This window comes from Pleurodeles waltl, chromosome 4_1, assembly GCF_031143425.1.
Source record: "Pleurodeles waltl isolate 20211129_DDA chromosome 4_1, aPleWal1.hap1.20221129, whole genome shotgun sequence".
NCBI lineage: Eukaryota > Metazoa > Chordata > Amphibia > Caudata > Salamandridae > Pleurodeles > Pleurodeles waltl.
In genome coordinates this window covers 911817107-911842155 of record NC_090442.1, presented here as the reverse complement: position 1 = coordinate 911842155, position 25049 = coordinate 911817107, and the positions used below count along the sequence as shown (strand labels likewise).

Genomic DNA, 25049 nt, shown 5'->3' with positions numbered 1-25049 from the left:
CACCCCATTCCAATCCAAAACAATCTGCTCGCTCCAATTTGCCTCACTCAAGTCCAAAACAATCTGCACCAATCCAAAACAATTTGCCCTGCTCCAAAGCAACCTGCCCCACTCCAATCCAAACAATCTACCCCACTACAGTCTGTCCCTCTGCAATCCAAACTGGTCCGCCCTACTACAATCCAGAACAATCTGCTCCAATCCAAAACAATCTTCCTACTCCAGTCTGCTCCAATTCAATCCAAAGCAATCTGCCTTACTCCAACAGGGGTGTGGAATTTTATGAAAATATCTACCGGTCCATGGGACAGTTTGCTTCATACTACTTATCCTGTAAAGAAATCCCCTCCTCCCATTGGCGCCATGTAGTGCTGCAACAAGTTATGGCAGTGATCTCATTATATGAGAACTCGGCTAATAGCCTCCCTGATTATGCCAGAGCTCATACTATTATAGGCTTTGAATATTAGCAATTCCCTTATTTTGCACCTTTCAGCAGAACTACTTTCTGGGGCTGGAGGGTAGTGGTAAGCAATAGTTCCAGGGTTGGAATGCCCTTTAGAGCCTGGCCAAACATAGTAACTTGAATATTTTAGCGGTTTTCATCAGCTTCTCTAATCTTTTTCCATACTGAGAAAGGTTGGAAATTTACTCCTGATGTCAGCAGAAGTAAAAAGTTTTTCAGGTTTGGGAAAATGAACGTGTAAACATTCTACATATTTTGTATGAGCAAATCTTCACATTTATATTTGCTTTTGATAAAATGTAGTTCACAAATAATATCTAAGAGTATGTATGATATCCTAGCCTACATCTGTAAATTTTTGTGAATTTATGAAAGTCGTAAACCTGCATTTATGCAAGGACATAAATCATGGGTGCACTTTTGTGATTTTCTTGAGGAACCGGGAACCTAATTCATTATCCAGGACCTTTTGTTTTTATTAAAATTCTGTCTATCTATTTATGAGCTGGCGTCACTATGATTGTCAGCATTCTCCTCTTTCCCAAGGGTCTTTTTTAGTGCCAGGAACTACAGTGGCAATGTGTGCTTTTTGGGACCAAAATATATTTTTGCTTTCTGCCTATGTTTATTGCAATGGTGATGGCCCGGCAGTTCCCACAACAATAAAATTTACAAAAACCATGTCAGAACAAGACACGCATTAACAAAACCAAAAGGCTGACCACCAATGTCAGACCTATTGGCTTTTCCACAGCTTGTTTATTTTCATGTGTCCAATAATCTGTTTGAAATTGGTTACACTGATTTTTCCATATTGTGGTACTGTAAACTTGCAGCCAAATGGGTTGGTGCTGCAGGGGGTGCGGTCTACTTTCCCAAGGACAAAATGAACATGAAAACTTGTTTTCTTTGACCCTAAACAATATGTCCTGAGTGTAAGACTATAGGAATGCCACCCCCGCTCCAATCTGGCCCAATCCAATTTGCCTCACCCAATCCAGTCCACCTCACCTGCGTCCAGTCCACATCACTCCATCCCAATTCACCCCTGTTAGAAATTGGGACTCTAGTTGGCAGTCATTTTACACCCTCTCCAAGTAGAGACACTTACTGTAGTCAGGGTAAGAGAGTCATACACTAAGATAATTTCTGCTCACCACTTTGGTAGTTTGACTCAAGCAGTCCGGCATATCTCAGAGATAATGTGTAAAGTATTTGTACACACACACAAGTAACACAGTGAAAACACCACAAAAGCACTCAACACCAGTTAAGAAAATTAGCCAATATTAATCTGAATTAAACAAGACTGAGACAACAAAAATCCAACATAGACGCAAAGATACCACTTTTAAAAAATTGCCAAGTCTTGATTCAGAGGAATCAGTGGTTGTCCCTTTTTAACACACAGCACCTGAGTTGCGTCAAAAACAAAGATGATGCGGGCCGCAGAGGTACTGAGGTGCCGGAAAACAAAGTAATGCATCAGTTCCTTACAGCGCAAGGGGGTGATGGGTCGGTTCCTCGCTGTGGTGTGGGGTTGATGTGAAAATGACACCCATGGACGATACATTCAAAAATCTAGGCATACTGTGATTATAGATGTGCGGTGGAACAGGGATCCGATGCCTGGATTTTCTTCCTCAGGACACCAGTTTGCACTTCCAAGGGCCCAAGGATTGGATTTGGCACCACTTGGCAAGTCAGGACTCTCAGCAGAAGAGCCCAGGCACTGGCAAGTGAAGCCTTTGATGTTCCTGAGACTTCTAACAGGAGGCAAGCTCAGTTCAAGCCTCTGGAGAAACTTGGAAAGCAGGATGTAGAAAACAAAGTTCAGTCCTTACACTCACAGGACAGAAGCAGCAGGCCAGCTCAGCAAAGCAACAGGCAGAGTGGCAGATCCTCCTACAGCATCCAGCTGTTCTTCCTGGCAGAATGTCCTCAGTCCAGAAGTGTTCTGAAGATGTGGTCTCAGAGGCCCAATAGTTATACTCATTTCTGCCTTTGAAGTAGGCAAACTTCAAAGGAATGTCTTTGTAGTGCACAAGACCCTGCCTTTCGTGCCCTGGCCCCAGACCAACTCCAGGGGGTCGGAGACTGCTTTGTGTAAGGACAGGCACTGCCCTATTCAGGTGTAAGTGTCAGCTCCTCCCTGCACTCTAGCCCAGGAAGACACATCAGGATATGCAGGGCACATTTCAGCTCCCTTTGTGTGACTGTCTAGAGTGCATTCACAAACAGCACAACTGTCATCCTGACACAGATGTGTATTCCACAGCCAGTCAGAGGCACAGAATGGTTAAGCAAGAAAATTCTAAAATTGGTAATTTCCAAAATTACAATTTAAAAACCAACTTCACCAAAATATGTATTTTTAAACTGTGAATTCAGAGACCCCAAACTCAATTTCGGTATCTGCTCCCAATGGGAAATTACACTTAAGATATTTCAAGGCAATCCCTGTTACCCTATGGGAGCAATAGGCCTTACAATAGTGAAAACCTAAAGCCTGCAAAAACGAAGTTCAGCTCATTATTAAAACAGGAGGTCAGAAGCCAAAAAGACAGGGGAAACCACGCCAAGAGCAGACAGGTCTAACAACCCCACTCCAGTCACCCACAATTAACCCCTCGCCAGTCCACTGCGCATCCATCTACTCAATCAAATCTGCACCACTCAAGTCCAATCCACCTGTACCCTAATCCACACCACTCCATCCCACTCCAATCCACCCCATTACAGTCCAATCCACCCCACCCTAGCCCACTCTGATCCACTCCAGTACAATCTACTGCCACCATATCCAATCTAATCCACCCATCCCATCCCATGCCACTCCAGTCCACTCCATACCACCTTAATCCACTCAAATCCACTCCACTCTACCTCAGTCCTATCTACCCTGCACCAACCCAGTTCATCTCCAGTTCACCGCACTTCCCTCAGTCCAATCCACCACAATCTACACCACTTCACTCAGTACAATCTACCACAATCCACCCCACTCAAATCTAGTCCACTCAAATCCACTTCACTCCACTCAAATCGAATTCTAACCCAATCAAATCAGACCAACTCCACTCTGCTTTACCCCACTCCAAGAAAACTACTGTAATCCAATCAACCTCAATCCAATACCTCACAAAATTCCAATCCACCTCAATCCAATCCTATCCACCCCACACCAATCTAATTCACTCACTTCAGTCAGCCCCACTCCAAACCACATCACTCCACCCCACTCTAATCCTGTACACCCCATCCAACTCCAATCCACCCAGCCCCAGTCCACCGCACTCAATTCACCCCACACCCCTTTAATCCACCCCACATCAATTCACCCAACTCCCTTTTAATCCACCCCACATCAGTTCACCCAACTCCCCTCCGATACACCCCACTGTAATCCAGTTTACTCTGGTCCACCCGATTCTACCCCAATCTAATGCACACCACCCAGATCAGTCTCCCTACTCCAATCCAGTCTAAACCACTCCAGTACAATCAACCCGACTCCAGTCCACCCTACCCCACTCTAGTCCCCCCACTCCAATACAATTTACACCAGTCCAACCCACCCCGGTCCAGCCCACCCATCTGATCCAACGAATCCCAGTCCACCTCATCCTAATCCAATCCACCCCACTCTAATCTACCCCACCCCACGCTACACCTCTCTAATCCAATCTGTTCCAATTCACTCAACACTACTAGAGTTCAGTCCACCCCACTCTGATCTAATCTATCCAGTCCACGCCACTCCAAACCCACCAACCCGACTCCAGTTCAACCCACTCCCATAAAATCCACTCGGCTCCTGCCCCAGCTCTAGTCCCAGAGCCGCCTGCCCCAGCTCTGGTCCAAAACAGTCTACACCACTCCAGCCTGGCTGTGCTCCAACCCAATCCACCCCGCACCACTCTAGCCTGCCCCTCTCCAACTCAATCCACCTCACACCACTCCAGCCTGCCCCTGCTTCAAACCCAATTCACCCCCCAGAACTCCAGCCTGCCTCCGCTCCGACCCAATCCACCCCACACAACTCCAGCCTGCCTCCGCTCCAACCCAATCCACCCACACCACTGCAGCCTGCCCTGCTTTCAACCCAATGCACCCCGCACCACTCCAGCATACCCCTGTTACAATCCCATCCACAGCACCACTCCAACCTAATCCACCCCGCTCCAACCCCATCCACCCCGCACTGTTCCAGCCTGCCCCGCTCCAACCGAATCCACCCCGCACCACTCCAGCCTGCCCCTGCTTCAACCCAATCCACCCCGCACTGCTCCAACCTGCACTGCTACAGCCTGCCTCCGCACCAACCCAATCCAACCAGCATCGCTCCAACCCAATCCAACCTGCACTACTCTACCCTGCCCCCACTCCAACCCAGTCCACCCCGCACAACTACAGCTTGCCCCTGCTCCAACCCAATCCACCCCACACCACTCCAGCCTGCCCCCGCTCCAACCCAATCCACCCTGCTCCACTTCAGCCTGCCCCGCTCCAACCCAATCCACCCCGCACCACTCCAGCCTTACCCCCGTTACAACCCCATCCACCGCACCGCTCCAACCCAATCCACCCCGCTCCAACCCCGTCCACCCTGCACTGGTCCAGCCTTTCCCCGCTCCAAACCACATCACTCCACCCCACTCCAATCCAGTACACCCCATCCAACTCCAATCCACCCAACCCCAGTCCACCACACTCAATTCACCCCGCGCCCCTTTAATCCACCCCACATCTATTCACCCAAGTCCCCTTTAATCCACCCCACATCAATTCACCCAACTCCCCTCCAATACACCACACTGTAATCCAGTTTACTCTGGTCCACCTGATCCTACCCCAATCTAATTCACTCCACCCAGTTCAGTCTCCCTACTCCAATCCAATCTAAACCACTCCAGTACAATCAACCCGACTCCAGTCCACCCTACCCCACTCTAGTCCCCCCACTCCAATACAATTTACACCAGTCCACCCCACCCGAGTCCAACCCACCCCATCTGATCCAACGAACCCAGTCTACCTCACCCCAATCCAGTCCACCTGCTCTAATCTACCCCACCCCACCCCACTCCATCCTACACCTCTCTAATCCAATATTTTCCAATTCACCCGACGCTACTAGAGTTCAGTTCACCCCACTCTGATCCAATCTATCCAGTCCACGCCACTCCAAACCCGCCCACCCGACTCCAGTTCAACCCACTCCCATACAATCCACTCGACTCCAGTCCAGTCCACCACACTCCAATTAATCCAATCCATTGCACTCTAGTCGAACCTAACCCACTCCAACCCATCCCATTCCAGGCCAGTGTAATTCACCCCACTTCAATTCACCCCCCTCTAGTCCAGTCCACCATATGCTGCCCACCCATTCCATTCCAGCCCCCTCCTCTGAATCCACACCATTCTACTCTAATCCACCCCACTCCAACCTACTCTACCCTATTTCACTCCTCGAACCTGCATTCTACGACACTCTGCCACTGAACTCTACTTCCCTCTACTTGCCACTCTACTCCCCCCTACTCAAATCTACGACACTCCGCACCACTAACTTTTAGCCATGCTAAACAGGAGCCACACCGGTGTACAACATGGTGAAAACACAATGCCAAAGCCAATAGCACTTATATAGGTGAGGCCTGTTATCTTTGCTAATGCTTGTTTTAACTGTTAGTGCCATGCAAACAGAAGGCGTGTGACTGGTAAAAAGGTGCCCAGCAGGCCAAACAAAATTGCAAAGATGTATTTTCTATAATTAACTTTCTTTTATTTTGCCAAGTCTTATTTTCTTACTTTGCACTCGTGTTTTCTTTTGTTTTAGCTTGTGAGGACTGTTATCAAAAGATGAGGATTATCCTTGTTCTAAATATTGCAAAGCGACATTGTTTCTTTCTGATGCTTAATTTCTGAAACGCTGCTTTAACACGTAACTGTGCAGTACACCCCAATACCACCTGCTCCAGTCCACACCACCGTACCCCAATCCACCTCACTCAATCCAGTTCACCCCGGACCAGTCCAATCCACCCTCATCTAATCCAAACATTTCACCCTAGTCCAATCCACTCTACTCCACCACACTCCAATTCTCCCACCCTACTCTAAACTGCCCCACTCAAGCCCAAAGCAATCTGCCCCGCTCCAGTCCAAAACAATCTGCCCCATTCCAATGAGCCCCACTCCAGACCAGAGGAAAATCTGCCCTACTCCAAACTGGAGAACAAACTGCCCTACACTAATCAAAAACATTCTTCACCTCTCTAATCATAAACAGCCTCCCCCATTCCAGTCCAAAACAGTCAGCCCCACTCCAATCTTCCTCACTCAAATTCAAAACAACCTGCCCCACTCCAATCCAAAACACCCTACTCAAATCTAATCCACCTCACCCCAGTACACCCACTCCATCCCAGTTTACCCAAGTTTACCCCACTCCAATCTACAACAATCCACACCACCCCAATCCAGTCCACCCCACCCCACACCAGTCCAGTCGAACACAATTCAGCCCGATCCAATCTAACCTACTCCAATCCAGTCCACTTCACCCCAATCCACTCCAACCCAGAGCCGCCTGCCCCAGCTCTAGCCCCGGAGCCGCCTGCCCCTGCTCTAGCCCCGGAGCCGCCTGCCCCTGCTCTAGCCCCGGAGCCGCCTGCCCCTGCTCTAGCCCCGGAGCCGCCTGCCCCTGCTCTAGTCCCAGAGCCGCCTGCCCCTGCTCTGGTCCAAACAGTCTACACCACTCCAGCCTGGCCGCGCTCCGACCCAATCCACCCTGCACCACTCCAGCCTGGCCGCGCTCCGACCCAATCCACCCCGCACCACTCCAGCCTGGCCGCGCTCCGACCCAATCCACCCCGCACCACTCCAGCCTGCCTCCGCTCCGACCCAATCCACCCGGCACTAATCCAGCCTGCCTCCGCTCCAACCCAATCCACCCCGCACCACTCCAGCCTGCCCCGCTCCAACCCACGCCACCCCGCACCACTCCAGCATACCCCGTTACAACCCCATCCACAGCACCGCTCCAACCCAATCCACCTGCTCCAACCCCATTCACCTGCACTGTTCCAGCCTGTCCGCGCTTCAACCCATCTACCCCGCTCCAACTGCATCCACCCCGCAGCACTCCAACCCAATCCACACCGCTCCACCCCACACTGCTCCAACCCAATCCATCCTGCACTAGCCTGCCTCCGCACTATACCAATTCACTCCGCACCACTCCAGCCTGCCTCCGACCCAACCCACCCCACACCACACCACTCCAGCCTGCCTCCGCTCCAACCCAATCCACCCCGCACCACTCCAGCTTGCCCTGCTCTAACCCAATCCACCCCGCACCACTCCAGCCGGTGCCTTTACAACCCCATCCACAGCACCGCTCCAACCCCATCCACCCCGCACTGTTCTAGCCTGTCCCGCTCAAACCCATATACCCCACAACACTTCAGCCTACCCCCGCTCCAACTCCATCCACTCTGCAGCACTCCAGCCTGCCCCGCTCCAACCCAATCCACCCCGCACCACTCCATCCCAGTTTACCCCACTCCAATCTACAACAATCCACACCACCCCAATCCAGTCCACCCCACACCAATCCAGTCCACCCCACACCAGTCCAGCTGAACCCAATTCAGCCTGATCCAATCTAACCTACTCCAATCCACTCCACTTCACCCCAATCCACTCCAACCCGGAGCCGCCTGCCCCAGCTCTAGTCCCGGAGCCGCCTGCCCCAGCTCTAGTCCCGGAGCCGCCTGCCCCAGCTCTAGTCCCGGAGCCGCCTGCCCCAGCTCTGGTCCAAAACAGTCTACACCACTCCAGCATGCCCGCGCTCCAACCCAATCCACCCCGCACCACTCCAGCCTGCCCCTCTCCAACCCAGTCCACCTGCACCACTCCAGCCTGCCCCTGCTCCAACCCAGTCCACCCCGCACCACTCCGGCCTGCCCCTGCTCCAACTCAGTCCACCCCGCACCACTCCAGCCTGCCTCTGCTCCAACTCAGTCCACCCCGCACCACTCCAGCTTGCCCTGCTCTAACCCAATCCACCCCGCACCACTCCAGCCTACCCCCTTTACAGCCCCATCCACAGCACCGCTCCAACCCCATCCACCCCGCACTGTTCCAGCCTGTCCCCGCTCCAACCCATATACCCCACAACACTTCAGCCTACCCCCGCTCCAACTCCATCCACTCTGCAGCACTCCAGCCTGCCCCGCTCCAACCCAATCCACCCCGCACCACTCCATCCCAGTTTACCCCACTCCAATCTACAACAATCCACACCACCCCAATCCAGTCCACCCCACACCAATCCAGTCCACCCCACACCAGTCCAGCTGAACCCAATTCAGCCTGATCCAATCTAACCTACTCCAATCCACTCCACTTCACCCCAATCCACTCCAACCCGGAGCCGCCTGCCCCAGCTCTAGTCCCGGAGCCGCCTGCCCCAGCTCTAGTCCCGGAGCCGCCTGCCCCAGCTCTAGTCCCGGAGCCACCTGCCCCAGCTCTGGTCCAAAACAGTCTACACCACTCCAGCATGCCCGCGCTCCAACCCAATCCACCCCGCACCACTCCAGCCTGCCCCTCTCCAACCCAGTCCACCTGCACCACTCCAGCCTGCCCCTGCTCCAACCCAGTCCACCCCGCACCACTCCGGCCTGCCCCTGCTCCAACTCAGTCCACCCCGCACCACTCCAGCCTGCCTCTGCTCCAACTCAGTCCACCCCGCACCACTCCAGCTTGCCCTGCTCTAACCCAATCCACCCCGCACCACTCCAGCCTACCCCCTTTACAGCCCCATCCACAGCACCGCTCCAACCCCATCCACCCCGCACTGTTCCAGCCTGTCCCCGCTCCAACCCATCTACCCCACAACACTTCATCCTGCCCCCGCTCTAACTCCATCCACTCCGCAGCACTCCAGCCTGCCCCCGCTCCAACCCAATCCACCACACACCACTCCATCCTAGTTTACCCCACTCCAATCTACAACAGTCCACACCACACCAATCCAGTCCAGCTGAACCCAATTCAGCCGTCGCAGTCTAGCTCAATCACCCCGACTTCAATGCAGTCCAGTCAACCCCACCGCAGCTCAGACCACCCCACCCCAGTTCATTCCATCCCACTCAGTCCAATCCAGCCTACTCTAAACCAGCCCACTCCAGTCCAGTTCACCCCACTTCAGTCCACTCCACTCTGTCACCCCTCTCCAAACCACCATAAACTAATCCAATCCACACCACCCCAGTCTTTGCCAGCCCAGTCGTATCACTCCGATCACCCACCCCAAACCAGTCTCATCCACCCCACTCCAATCTACCTCACCCCACTCCAATCCACCTCACCCCAGTCCAATCCACCCCATCCAGTTGGCCCACTCCAGTCCACCCCAGGCTACCCAAAACCACCCCACTTAATCCAACCCAGTCCATTCCACCCCAGGCTACTCCAATCCACTCCACCCTGCTACCTCAATCCATTCCAACTCACTCCAACCTGTTCAACCCCACTTTACTCTACAACGCACTCTGCCACTGAACTGTACTGCATTTTACTCAACTCTGACACTCTACTCCCCATACTCCACTGTACAGCACTATACTCCTACAAATCCAGTCTACAACACTTACCCTCCCTACTCTACACCACTAACCTTTAGCCATTCTGAACAGGAGCCACACTAGTGTGCAACATGGCAAAAACACATTGCCAAAGCCAATTGCTGTTATATAGGTGAGACATATTGGCTTTTCCAATGCTTGTGTTTTTTGTGTTTTGTTTTGTTTTTATTAGTGGAAGCTCCCTGGCAAATGTATGGACAAAATGGGAATAGAATTTAAATCCTGATATATTTGTGTTTTTACTCTTGATACATATTTTGGGAAACTTGCCATCTTAAATGCAATACCATTGATTAGCCAAAATGAGAAATACTACAGTGAGGGTGCCTGAGGCCAGTGTTTTTTTTTTTTTTTTTTTCTTTTTTTTTTTTTTAAAGAGTAATCCATATTCTAAATGTTTGCTTTTTCTGCCTGGTGAATAATAGCAGAAGTGAAGCTATAGATTTTGAGCAGTACTTCCAGTTTTGTGATCTTTTCTAGGAAACTAAGATGATCAGGGCATTTAACATGCCTTGCAGTAGTAGGTATCTCACTGTGGCTTTTACAACAATAGTAGGATATGAGTCCCTGATCTTTGAAGCAGGCACGAGGTAGAGGACTGGGCAGAGCTGTTTTATAACAATTCCAGGTTTTTTTCTATTGCTATGCCCAAAGGTGATACAGGAGTATCTTACTGGTAGTTGCTCCTGCACATTCCACTGTAATTTAGCTCATCTCTGCCGTGAAAGACAGTGAATTGCCACAGTCCACTTGAAACTGCTAAGCCTAGGAACTAGAAACACAAGTATCCCAGAAAACAAGTACAGAATATATTTTTGCAGGGGAACAACCACATCATCTGAATGCCAAGAAACTAAAGATGCAATAACAATAGGATGACGGATGGAATTAACCTTGTTGTTGGTGCAGTTAACGCCCTAAGTGAGATGTTGATGCGCATACTAGGGTCCCATGCTCACTGTGCCACTGGAATACCCAGCTGATGAGCCCTGATCAGGGTGAAACTGGTCAATATGTTGCTTGTGTTCCAGTTCAGTGAGGGTCTGGCCTGGCCTGGCCTGGTAGTTCGGGACAGACTGTTCCAATGAGGAACAGGGTCAAGACTGATTTTCAATGGCTCGGTCCAAACAGGTGGCATGATGGGCGAAAAAAAAAAAATGATGGTTTGGGGTGCGGCCCCAAGCAATTGACAGTGGCTGGGATTCATTCAAACATTCCACCCACTCACCTTGTTGTTGTTGTTGTTAGAAGCAACTAATTATGGCACACACATCATTAACTTACCTGTCAGCTTTTCTGCTGGCAAGGCGCAACCACCTTAAAGAGACCACACATTGATGGGCTTATTTTGAACTTACTGGGGTTTTAGCCTGCCCATTGTTTACCAATAGTTGGCCTCGTCACTCATTTGCCGTGCTTATTATTCAACAGCTTACCTTGTCTATTTGGTGTCTCTCTCTCTCCTGGAGCATAACCTCTTTACACTCCTTTTGATTTTGCTGTTGTGATCTTCTACTGCTCACTTTTAGGGAACTACTTTTTACTTTTTGGTTAAGCACTTCGTAAGAATGCATGTTTTTCAGCTCTTTCCTTCTTGTGAAAAATAGTCACCCCGGCCCCCACCACCACCAGCGCTCCATGTTTCTTTCATGTGTACTTCTTTCCCAGCCCCTGTGTTACGCTCTCCATCAAGTGCTGCCTTTCCTTTCCCTTGTTGCCCCATACAAGCACCTCGTTTACCCACACCATCCCTCCGGATTCCTTTTAAAAAAAAAACATTTTCCCTATTTTCTTTGCTCAAAATTCTTCACTTTTTAGGGTCGAGCCGGCGTTAGCATGCACTTGCGCATGCGTATCGCTTGCAAGACGCTTTAGTAGTTAGAAAATGGCTCGGAGCCCCGTCCATGTCATGTGAGTGTCCTTCATTGGTTCGTGGGCTTGCCTTTTAAAATCTGCTTGCTTTCATTAGTGGAAGGCATGCATACATCATGCCTTTTCCGGTGGTTAGCCCTCTTCGAGCGCAGCAACCAAGTACTGAAAACATACGAGGCTTGCTGTTTTCCGTTGGGTTTGTGGACTACTTTTTATCTTTTTTCGTAGCGCGATCTCGCTTGGCAGAAGTCGAGCGCTTTGCATGACATCGACCTTGTTATATAGTTAATTGCACTTTTGCTGGTTACGTAGATAATTGCACTTTTGCCGATAGGTTTTACTACGAGTGAATTGTGGCAGCGCGATCTTTTTTTTTTTCCCATTTAATGTGGCAAGAAAAGTCCGGTTGGGAGTTCACAACTGCCAATAGCTCTAACTCGGAGAAATGCGAGATCTGTTGCATTGCAAATGCTTGTTTTAATTCACTGATCCAAGCAGTTGAAACCATTTTGGATCACTGAATAAAAAAGAAAGTAAAGCATATTATTCCTGCATCTTTCCGTCATCATATACATGCCTTTAGAATGATGCTACTAATTGTATTATTGTGTCTTTTTATTATTTTTACCGATGCTGTGGAGCTCCGATTTAAAAAAAAAAAAAAAAAAAAAAAACAAGAATTATGCTTTACCTCTCGGCTGTACAGCATCACCAAAATCAATGTTAAAGTCCATTAGGTCTCAGAGAGTGACTTTCTGTGTTTGCCAATGCTTGTTTGAGTCTCTTGGCTAAGCTGTCAATAATATCTAAGCTTAACCACCTTCAATAAACATTACATTACCAGATAAATCCATTACAATGTCAATATCTATAAAATAGCAGTCTTTGAAATTTTAAAATGTGCTTTACAGCAGGTATTAACAGTAAGATCATAAACAAAATTCCTTAATTTAAAAAAAATCTAAATTCATCTAGGTTAAAGTGAAATAGCTATGTTATTAAAATGCTGTTCGTCACAAATATACAATACATGCGTAGCTCAAACAAGTGAAACAACTAAGGTTTGAATATAATCTCTCCACACGCCCCAAATGGTCTTCTATTTAGATCTCAAATTCATAGAACTCTTCAGAGAAAATTATAATATTCATTAATATGAATAGTTTGGGACGGCAGGATTAGCTATATTGTCATTGCTGTGCTATGAAGGTTTTAACCACAAGAGCCCCAACAAACATTAACTTCATCCTGGCATTGCGTTTCAGACTCCAGTCACTTCATTTAATGATTAAAGTTAACTCTTCATTTTAATTTTATTCCATTTCAAAGTTGCATTTACCAACTGCAGGCCTCGTGCTCCCAGTTGTCAGTAGACACTTAGCCATAGTTATAACTGAAAAATAAAGCTATTATTTAAGTGGGGGAAATTTAAAGTGCAGAAAAATGTTTGATATTATTAAGATTTCTGCAGAATATCTTTCTGCACTTTAAATTTCACTCATTTAAAAAAAAAAAGGTTTTATGTTTGTGTTAAACATGTATGGTGGCACATTCAGCAAAGGGTTTGTCTGGTGCCACAAGTGGATACGACACAGGCTCGCAGTCGTCCAAACACATACATCCCATTCATACACACATATTCATGCATCCTCAAAGAACATTCTCACACTGACACACATGGATGCCCTGTCACAGTGCCCCTAGTCAAAGTATTTTGTTCAAACCATAGTATCTGGTTGTTTGGACATTAGTCCTACTTAGTGAAGCTAGATGTGGTGGTGTCATGTGACAAGTTTCTAAGCCTTCAGTAGCTCACTGTGATTTTCACTGATCAGAAGTAGCTCTCACTATAGATAAGTTTGGAGACCCCTAGTCTAAAGCAAAAATACAGTGAGTGATTGGAGAGGTAGCTGCATTCTGGGTGTAGAAGAATTCAATTACTGTATCAGAATGATGTTCTTTAGAGAGTTGTTTCTTCCATCCTTCCCATAACTGGAGTAGGGTTGGGGTGCTCCAGATAGAGATGGGGATGTTATGGCAGAGGACTTCTTGCTTTTTTTTTTTTTTCTTTTTTTTTTTTTAACACATCTTTCCCCTCTTTGTATGTGAACCTACAACGTCTTGAAGTGGTAGAACTGTTGTTACAGGTAAGGAAATAGTTTATTTGTGGTTTATTTATTGTGGATTACTACAAAGGATGCATGTGCTGTTTGCTGGAGATTGCAGAAGCTGTCCACGTAAACATGTTACATTGACTGCAAATGTTGTTTTTTAGACCCATCTTCACAACAAGCCATTTTACCTGTATCGACTGCAGAATGGTCTACATTTCCGGATCTGTGTACTCAAGAACATTTGCAATCGAAAGTGAGTATGAGTAACTGGATCGCAAGCCAGCAAAGTCACATGTATAGCAAAATAATCCTCCTGCTTCGGTTGGTAAATTTAAGAATTAATTTTAGGCAATCATTTTTCTATGTTATTGTTCCGTGTTGCTTGTTTTAAACTCTCCACTCAGAAACGATTATATTTACCTGCTATATTTCTTTTGTGAAGGTTACTTGGGTTATAACAGCATTATTTCTTCTGTTGTGTATTTAAAAATACTTTTGTCTGTGCTGTTATACAGTACTCACATGCTGATCTTGAAAATCACCTCATGTAATCTGCTTCACATTTTTACATGTGTGAACATCAAGTGTTGCATTTGACAAGATGCTTTTCAGAGTTTTATATGACAAGAAGTTTGAAAAGTCTGTTTCATTGCAGGCATTTCCTGTAGGACCTCTAAAATGCATTTGCGTTTGCTTTTTCATACGAATCTCAGTTCCAGATTTATACGTAGAGGATAGATCCTTATGTCTAGGGCAGTTCTGTCCATAGGGTGAAAATGGTCTATATTTCATCTAATGAAAATCCATACTTATGTAACTTTATTGGATCTATTTGAGCACATATGTACTCCTTATAGGACTGCTTGGCATGCTCTTCTATTGAGAGTAATTTGCAGTATGCATTGGCCCACACCAAATCTCAAGCCTAACTGTGCATAGCTAGCCAAACCCAAAGGAGAGCCACATTTCCAGAAGGTCCACCTAGTTAACAAAGCTAACATGTGTTCAAGGCTTTCTTATAGAATACGGGAGTAAATCATGGGTGAGCTTGAACTGCGCAAGGCCGGGTGGCATTGTAATCCACAAGACTTTTGACACAGCAGTAAAGCCATATCACTTCAATAATCCTGTGAAAGCACACAGTCTGTATATATTTCTATTGAGATGACACATCTTCATCAGAGAATGCTGCAGTTAATGCATAAATTTGTTTTGCAGAACATGAAAAGTACAGCAAATGAAAAGCATGGTAAGTAGTAGTTTTGCATTAAAGAGCTGCCTAAACACATTACATTTTGTTTGTCAATAGTGAAAACATTCTTTCTCCATGAGCCAATGAAATATTTTTTTTTCTTAAATTGTGTTTTTCTTCTGTACTCGCATTATCCAACTATAGCCTCAATAGCACAGAGACATAATTAAATTCTTGAGAACAACAAATAATGTCCTGAGGTCTGGAAGATGGACAACCTTGAATTGAGGATGCAGATATCAGATCAAGATGCCATGCTGGCTACAGAGAAGTGTCTTTCACTCGGAATAGCAATTATGACCAACCTTGTACTACTTTAAAAAACTTAGTAGAACTCTATAAAAATTTGTTTCCAGATCAAGCCATCCTACCTAAAACTCCAACCCTGTGAAGCAGTCAGTGGCTAACAAACACGTGTTAGGATTGTTGGGAAAATGGCTGTGCTTATTCCTGTGACTTTTGACACCCACCCATGTTTTTCACTAACATCATCTAGAAGCTCATGCATGATGTAACTCAACCACCGTATGAGCATGAACAAAAAGGTCTGACTTAAAATGTAAACATTTGTCTATTTCTAGGTCTCATCTACAAACCACTTTTAGAGCAGTGATTTATAATAAAAAAGTGCTATTTTAATAGGAAGGAATGTTATGGCAGGTTGGGCAGCTGTTGGGTGGAAGTGGTTTGATGAAGTAATTGCTGATGAGCAGCTGAGGGAAGTTGCTGGATAGATAAGGATCATTTAAAACAAGCATTTGCAATGCAATAGGTCTTGCATTTGCTTGAGTTAGAGCTATTGGTGTTGTAAATGCATAACTGGACTTTTCTTGCCATATAAATTGGTCAACTCTGCCACATAATTTGGTCCTCTGCCACAAAATTCTAGTTGCCCTTCATATAACCAAAGCACTTCCTATACCTTCTTGATCTGTCTGCAGCACAAAATGAAAATTGCCATTATTTATTTTATTGTTTTATATTATTATTTTGGGGTTGCCCCTCCCCAATCTAGTGTGGGAGCCCAGAGATGACCTAGACAAAAAGTGCACGTTGTGCGGTGAGTTATGGGCAAACATGTTTTGCATAAGGAATGCCCAGCAAAGCATATTAGGCGACAAGTTTGAGTGCAGCGAACATTGTTGTCTCTTGACTGTACTACTTAGAACAGCCACTAGAGGACACTTTAGTAAAAATAGCATTTGTAAGAAACGTGATCATGTAACTATATAGTCAGCCCCTAGAGGGCACAACAACATGAAAACAGAATAGCAGAAAGTAATGCAATGTAACCGTATATGTAGCCACTAGAGGGCATATAGTGCCTTACAGATTTTGAGGCCTAGCAGGCCTACTGCAGTATTATTACAAAGAAGGCCCTTAAAATACAAACTGGTCCCAGCAGTAAAACAAAACTTCCAGCCATGAGAGACCTTAAAAATTCAATGAATGGTGGGAAAGGTTACTATTTTGGTGTCCACCCTCTTACCCCCGCAACAAACACCCCCACCGCCCCACAACCTAGTGCGGGTACCCAGAGTCCATCTAGACAAGGAGTGTGTTGCGCTGAACATTTTGATGCTGGTCCTGTTGTCCTAGGACCCACCACAGGCTGAGTTATGGGCAAAACAATTCGGAAATGCCCTGCAAAGCTTTATGGGGCGTGTTTCCCTGAGTGCATTGAATATTATACTAGCTTGACTGTAATGCTCAGAACAGTCCCTAGAGCACACCATAATTGTAAGGAAATGGCTCCCTGTTGCAGTTACCCCCCACTTTTTGCCTGATACTGATGCTGACTTGACTGAGAAGTGTGCTGGGACCCTGCTAACCAGGCCCCAGCACCAGTGTTTTCACCTAAAATGTAACATTGTTTCCACAATTGGCACACCCCTGGCACACAGATAAGTCCCTTGCAAAAGGTACCAGTGGCACCAAGGGCCCTGTGACCAGGGAAGGTCCCTAAGGGCTGCAGCATATGTTTTGCCACCCTAAGGGACCCCTCACCTAACACATGCACACTGCCATTGCAGATTGTGTGTGTTGGTGGGGAGAAAAAGGCAAAGTCCCCCTCAGGATGCCATGCACACAAAATACTGCCTGTGGAATAGGTAAGTCACCTCTAGCAGGCCTTACAGCCCTAAGGCAGGGTGCACTATACCACAGGTGAGGGCATAGCTGCATGAGCAATAGGCCCCTACAGTGTCTAAGTCTATTCTTAGACATTGTAAGTACAGTTGTGGCCATATTAAGTATATGGTCTGGGAGTTTGTCAAAAACGAACTCCACAGCTCCATAACGGCTACACTGAATACTGGGAAGTTTGGTATCAAACGTCTCAGAATAATAAACCCACACTGATGCCAGTGTTGGATTTATTAAAAAATGCACACAGAGGGCATCTTAGAGATGCCCCCTGTATTTTACCCAATTGCTCAGTGCAGGACTGACTGGTCTGTTCCAGCCTGCTACTGAGAGACGAGTTTCTGACCCCATGTGGTGAGGACCTTTGTGCTCTCTGAGGACAGAAACAAAAGCCTGCTCTGGGTGGAGGTGCTTCACACCTCCCCCCCTGCAGGAACTGTAACACCTAGCAGTGAGCCTCAAAGGCTCAGGCTTCATGTTACAGTGCCCAAGGGCACTCCAGCTAGTGGAGATGCCCGCCCCCTGGACACAGCCCCCACTTTTGGCGGCAAGTCCAGAGGAGATAATGAGAAAAACCAAGGAGGAGTCACCCACCAGTCAGGAGAGCCCCTAAGGTGTCCTGAGCTGAGGTGACCCCTGCCTTTAGAAATCCTCCATCTTGATTTTGGAGGATTGCCCCAATAGGATTAGGGATGTGCCCACCTCCCCAAAGGGAGGAGGCACAAAGAGGGTCTAGCCCCCCTCAAGGACAGTAGCCATTGGCTACTGCTCTCCCAGACCTAAACACACCCCTAAATTCAGTAATTAGGGGAACCCCAGAACCTAGGAAACTAGATTCCTGCAACATGAAGATGAAGATGAAGAAGGACTGCTGACCTGAAGCCCTGCAGAGAAGACGGAGACACTAACTGCTTTGGCCCCAGCCCTACCGGCCTGTCTCCCCACTTCGAGAAAAACTGCAACAGCGACGCATCCCCCAGGGTCCAGCGACCACTGAAGCATCAGAGGACTACCCTGCATCTAAAAGGACCAAGAAACTCCCGAGGACAGCAGACCTGTTCCACAGAAACTGCAACTTTGTAACAAAGAAGCAACTTTTAAAGACCACACGTTTCCCGCCGGAAGCGTGAGACTTCCCACTCTGCACCCGACGCCCCCTGCTCGACCTGCGGAAAACTAACTCTACAGGGAGGACTCCCCGGCCACTGCAAGCCCGTGAGTAGCCAGAGTTGACCCCCCTGAGCCCCCACAGTGACGCCTGCAGAGGGAATCCAGAGGCTCCCCCTGACCGCGACTGCCTGCTTCAAGATACCCGATGCCTGGTAAGCACACTGCACCCGCAGCCCCCAGGACCTGAAGGAACCGAACTCCAGTTCAGGAGCGACCCCCAGGCGGCCCTCTTCCTAGCCCAGGTGGTGGTTACCCCGAGGAGCCCCCCACCCCCTTGCCTGCCTGCATCGCTGAAGAGGCCCCCGGGTCTCCCATTGAATCCTATTGCAAACCAGACGCCTGTTTGCACTCTGCACCCGGCCGCCCCTGTGCCACTGAGGGTGTACTTTCTGTGCCTACTTGTTACTTGTGTGTCCCATCCCCCCCCCCCCCCCCCCCCTCTCCTCCGGTGCCCTACAAAACCCCCCTGGTCTGCCCTCCAAAGTCGCGGGTACTTACCTGCTGGCAGACTGGAACCGGGGCACCCCTATTTTCATTGAAGCCTGTGTGTTTTGGGCACCACTTTGACCTCTGCACCTGACCAGCCCTGAGCTGCTGGTGTGGTAACTTTGGGGTTGCCTTGAACCCCCAACGGTGGGCTACCTTGGACCCAACTTTGAGACCTGTAAGTGCTTTACTTACCTGTGAACTTAACAAATACTTACCTCCCCCAGGAACTGTTGATTTTTGCACTGTGTCCATTTTTAAAATAGCTTATTGCCAAAACTGTACATGCTATTGTGATAATTCAAAGTTCCTAAGATACCTGAGTGAAATACCTTTCATTTAAAGTATTGTTTGTAAATCTTGAACCTGTGGTTCTTAAAATAAACTAAGAAAAGACATTTTTCTATATAAAAACCTATTGGCCTGAAATTGTCTTTTGAGTGTGTGTTCCTCATTTATTGCCTGTGTGTCTACAAAAAATGCTTAACACTTCCCTCTGATAAGCCCACTGCTCGACCACACTACCACAAAATAGAGCATTAGAATTATCTCTTTTTGCCACCATCTTACCTCTAAGGGGAACCCTTGGACTCTGTGCATGCTATTTCTTACTTTGAAATAGTACATACAGAGCCAACTTCTTACAATAATAAATATAGCATTCATAAGAAACATGGTTATGTAATAATATAGTCAGCCCCTAGAGGAGCCTAATGATATGAAAACAGATTGTTAGAAAATAATGCAGTATAATTATACATGTAGCCCCTAGAGGGCGTAGTGCCTTACACATTTTTAGCCCTAGCTGGCCTACTGCAATACTAGTATAAAGAAGGCCCTTAAAATACAAACTACTCACAGCTGAGAGAGCTTTAAAAGATATTCAATGGTGGGAGAGATTACTATGTTGCCCTCCACCACCCCCCCCACCCCACCCCTCCAACCTAGTGTGGGGACCCAGAGATGATCTAGACCAGCAGTTCCCAACCTTTTGACTTCTGTGGACCCCAACGTACATTTACTGGAACCCGGGGACCCCCACGGAATCATTATCGGAATCCACTGAGTAATTACTAAAAACTGAGGACCTAATCTGTTAATATTATTTAGTTTTCTAAGCAGTCACTGCCCCCCCCCCCCCCCGAGGAGGCTTCGCGGCCCACCAGGTGTCCCCGGACCACAGATTGGGAACCACTGATCTAGATAGAAAGAGTGTGTGTTGCTGAATGTTTTGATGGTCATATTATCCTGGGACCACCCAAGGCTGAGTTATGGGCAAAAATGTTTTGAAAAAGAAATGCCTGGGAAGCATTATGGGGCGAGTTTCGCCAAGTGAGGTGAATATTGTAGTATTGGCTCTCCCGCTGTGCCGAGAGATCCGCGTTGAGGATTTCGGTGTTCTTGTTTTTTTTTTTTTACTGTTGTAACTGCTCCAGTTTGTATAGCTGTTAAACTTGTAAGTGGAAGTCATGTAGAGTGCTCCTTAGATCGAGTTCACGCTATATGAAGCTTCTCCGGTTGAGTTTGCGATTTATGAACCTTTTTTTTTTTTTTTTTTTAAATGAAATAAAAAAGAAGCAGTGGCATGCCCATTACAAGGAAGAGGAAGAAACATAGGGCCATGCAGTGTGAAGCTACGAGGCAAAAGAAAAAAATAGTGTGCCACACTAAGGTATAAAGCCAATCGTACAATAATCCATGTTTTAGGGTCAGTCTCTAAAGCAGTAACAAAGCAGCCCCAGGGCGGGACAAACGTAAAACATTTCCCTCCGAAACCAAGGAAATTTTGAAAGGCAGACCTAGGAACAAATTAAAGTGATGGGCATGAGAAGGGAGTGGTTAAAGCCTACAGAATAGATTACAACATGTTGAAAAGGGCAGCGCTTGCGGGCTGCTATGCTTGACCTAAAAAACTGGACAGGGAGTAGTGGGGCAAGCAACAGACGAGCTGGGGTGGGTGAACCACACATCGCTGGCTGCAAATTTCACTCTGGAAGCAGATAACAAGGGAAAGAGCAAGAAGAGATGTGGACTTGCTTGAAATGCTGTAAGAAAACGAAAAAAGTAGTCCCCTGAATGTAAACAGTGTAAGGCTACAAGTCATCCATTCAATAAGATGGTAAAGAAGCTATGCTCCAGGGAAAGGACAAACCACAAGACAAAAGTCATTGAAAATGAAGCAAGCTGATGAGAAAGACCTAAATGGCAACCAATGAGCTGACCTATAGCCCACTCTAATTATTTGTATTGCCCACAATAATCTTTGACAAAAGACGGCTACAAAGTGTCTGTAATTGACGCCTAAAAATGGGGCAGGGCATTGGCACTGTCTACACGTTGTGCCCACATTTAGCTGCCACTTTTATTGCACTTGTTTCTCATACTCCTATTTCGGATTTCTTTCTTTCCTAACTCTTTACGTTATTACAGTTCAATAAAGCAAGAGTGTGACCGACACATTGAGCAGCACCACCAAATTGCAGCACATGTGTAAGATTTGCATTAGCCACCAGACTGTCATATGTTACTATTCGCTGAGTATATTCCAGTCACCGCAGACTGATCATTCTCAGGGCAACCCCTTTATTTATAAACAAACTGTTCTTCCTTGGCACCGTAGTCTATCCCATCCGTCCATTTTATCACAGAGGGAGCCAACTCTGATTCTCTCACTCCCCTACACTGCACCATTTTGGGCTCTGGCACCAGCAGGCACCCACAATTAGGAACTAATTATCACATATCTTGCATCAATAGCTCTGTATTATTGGACCTTTGCATTTTGTGTGGAAGAACATTTCCTATTTCAGCTCGCATCTCAAGCAATGTAGGTCTTGCTTTTTTTTACTTAATCGCATGGTGCTGTAGTTTAATCTATGCAGATATTTAAGCTGGATTAGCTTTTCTCATGTAGACTGCCATTACTGTTAGGGACATATTAGCTTCTACCCAATCCTTTTCTTCCAGGATACCCACATCCCGTTCACATCACTTTGTGTCAGCATGGGTTATGGAGTGATATCCACCAGTGTGCAATACATTTGTGAAATACCCTTGTCTCCCAGCTGGGCTATTGTGATTTGTGCCTCCTTCGGTTTATGTTGTGGGAGGGCCTGCAGGTTTCTCTCATACATCTCCACTGCGTGGCGTATTTGTAAGTAGTGATGAAATAGTGTTGTGTGCATTTCATGTGTCTGTGAGGTATTGCAAGGTGCATATGGATCTACGCTTCCCTCCCAGGCATGACCTAATTTAAAGATTCCTATAATGTTTCAAGCCCAAAAGCCTTCCAGCTTTGCCATGTGTTGCAGCCAGTTTACAGTCTACAGTGGTTTTTCGGCAGTCAGCACGCTGTTGCCATTGTATCCCTTTCAGCGCATGATGTGAACAAAGCAGTGACGTTCGAGTCGCTGGAGAGAGATCGATGTGTTGATGTGAACCATAAAATAACTTAAGTGTGTGGTATTGTTTAAGGGCTTGGAGATAACCAGCTATTGCTGGGTCTGTCCGATAAGCAAATAGCTGTTTGTGGATTAGTACAATGTGGCTAGCCCAGTAGTATTACATGATATCAGCACCTGATTCCTTTCTTAACAGGTTTGAGATTGAAAGACTATTTGCCTTGTGCTCATTCTACCAATGTGAAATCAAGTCATGATATTTGTGCCCATTTTTCTGACTTTGACACATTTTGTGATCATGAGCACATATCATAAATCTCCTGATGTGCCTCAGTAAACTTAATCTTTAAACACTGATGTGATTGCCTAGGCTGGGTCTAAATATTCCTGCAGTTGACTGAATGTAAAAGTGCATATTAGTATACACCACATGACTGGAACCTAGCGTCCTAGGCTGGTATCTTATAGGAATGTGTTTTGACTTTGAAAAGTAAGTGTCATACATTTGAGAATGAAACTACAAACGAGAGAAAAAATAGTGACATGCGCCTCATATAAAAGTAGAAAAAGATTGAAGCTGGTTTATTTCACTAGGATTGTCTTGTTTTTTTATTTTAATATTTAGAAAATAGATTATTGTACTCTGGTTTTCTCCTTTTAGGATATAAAGGATCTGGCGACATGAAACAAAGTAATACAGTACCTCAGCTATCCCAGGCCAGCTCTTTGAACTCAAAAGACCACCTGTCAAAAACTCAAACGGACATCGTAGACGCGGGTGATGATCTTATACCTGTACCAGACTTTTTTATACAGTTTATTTTTAATGCATTGCAAGCGTCCAGTCAGCATATTTAATCAAAGGGTGTCAAATGCAGTGCATTTTAAATTTGTTCTACCGATGATCTAGCAATGAAAATGTAATGAATGCTCAAATGCTGTGTTTCAGAATTCTGCATTTAGCGGAATGATCTAGTCTGCTATTTTAGGCCTGAATAGTACATTCTTTAAAAAAGAAAAAAAGACCATCCGTGTTGAGCTGTATAAGTGCTAATCTAGCATGTGGGTTATGTGCTGTGGGTTAATGTGTCAATAAGTGATATACCTTAGCATGTTTAATAAGAAAGGCCAAACAGTGTAGGTTTGGCCAGCAAGATGGCCGTATAGATGTATTAAACTCGTTCCGCTGAACACATCGCGCCAGAAAACACTGAAGACCACGAAATCATCAGAAAACGTACTACCCGGACTAAAAGCGCCAGAGTTCAACCCCGGCCATACCTGATGAGGTGGGCACACTCCTGGACCCTCGCTCACTGCTAGACCCGACCCAAGAAGGAAGGCATGGGCCTGTGGGCTTCCATCGACTACCGGTCGGCTGAGTGAAAAGGGGAGTGGGGGGGGGGAGGGAATAAAGGGTGCTTGTCTTGCGACGGAGACCCCCAAGTGGAGGGAGGGGACGGGCCAATGGTGGAAGACCCAGGGTCAGCAAACACTCCCCAGAACTGAGGGCTATGTTGGCCACCAAACACGGCAAAATTACTTCCTTGTCCCTGTTCCCTTTCTCTACCCCGCCCCTAAATCTGAGAAGCTAAATAGACAAAGCTGATGCTAGATGTGCGGATGTTGGTGGAGAAAAGCCGTAGGGACTGTGAAGACCCATGCGGGGGAGCCCTGGACACAAATCCCAAAGGGCACATAATTCTACACCTGGCTTGCGAATTGCAGACAGGGAGACACGGCCACCACCCACCCTACGACCGTTGGCCGGCAGTGGGTGACCAGGGCCTTGAGGCCCAGGCACAGTGTTGTTTACAAACAGCTCCCCCAATGGCGAAAGAAAAAAATCAGAAACACTCAAGACAGGGGAAGATAGACTGCTATGCATACTACCCCCTTTAGAAGTATCACAGGCAACACTACCACAACCACCAGACAACACCACTCTGCTGGTCCTCTAGGGAGGTATTAGAAAAGAAGGTAAGTGAGGTGGGAGTCGAAGTATCCATACTCTGCTAAGATCTCAGAAATGTTAAGGCCAGGTGGAGCCCAGATCCTCAGAGCTAGAAGACGAACCAGTTGGTCTGTGCCAAGAGGTTGCGGAACTCCAAGCCATAGCAAAAGACCTTCAATGGAAAGTGGATGATGCCGAAAATCGGGTGCGCAGAAATAATTTGCACTTTGTAGGTTTCCCAGAGGGAGTTGATGGGTCCAGTATGGGCACCTTTCTCGCTAATTGGCTGCATGAACCACTTCCAAATGGACAACTTTCATCATGCTTCATCCTGGAAAGAGCGCACCCTGCCTTGAGTGCCAGGCTGCCACTGGAGGCCCCACTGAGACCAGTAATAGCCCACTTTCGTAATTTCTTGGACCAGGACATGATGCTATGAGAAATAAGGCAAGTAGGGAAAATTTATAACAGTCCAGCTAAAATCATGAGTTTCCTTGACTACTCTGGAGCAGTCCAGAAACAGTACCGTA

At 47.0% G+C, this 25049-nt stretch overlaps 1 protein-coding gene across 4 annotated transcripts in view; it reads left to right on the top strand.

Annotated features, from left to right (window-relative positions):
• Positions 1–25049, top strand: part of PTPN12 (protein tyrosine phosphatase non-receptor type 12) — a 456323-nt gene that overhangs the window by 404207 nt on the left and 27067 nt on the right. For 2 of the 4 annotated variants that reach the window (XM_069229677.1, XM_069229676.1), the window contains 3 exons: positions 14273–14364; positions 15330–15360; positions 23227–23343. In XM_069229677.1, the coding sequence (XP_069085778.1) occupies positions 14273–14364; positions 15330–15360; positions 23227–23343 (240 nt within the window). Of the gene's footprint in view, positions 1–14272; positions 14365–15329; positions 15361–23226; positions 23361–25049 lie in introns of all 4 variants that reach the window. The other 2 variants (XM_069229675.1, XM_069229674.1) reach the window with 1 other exon arrangement.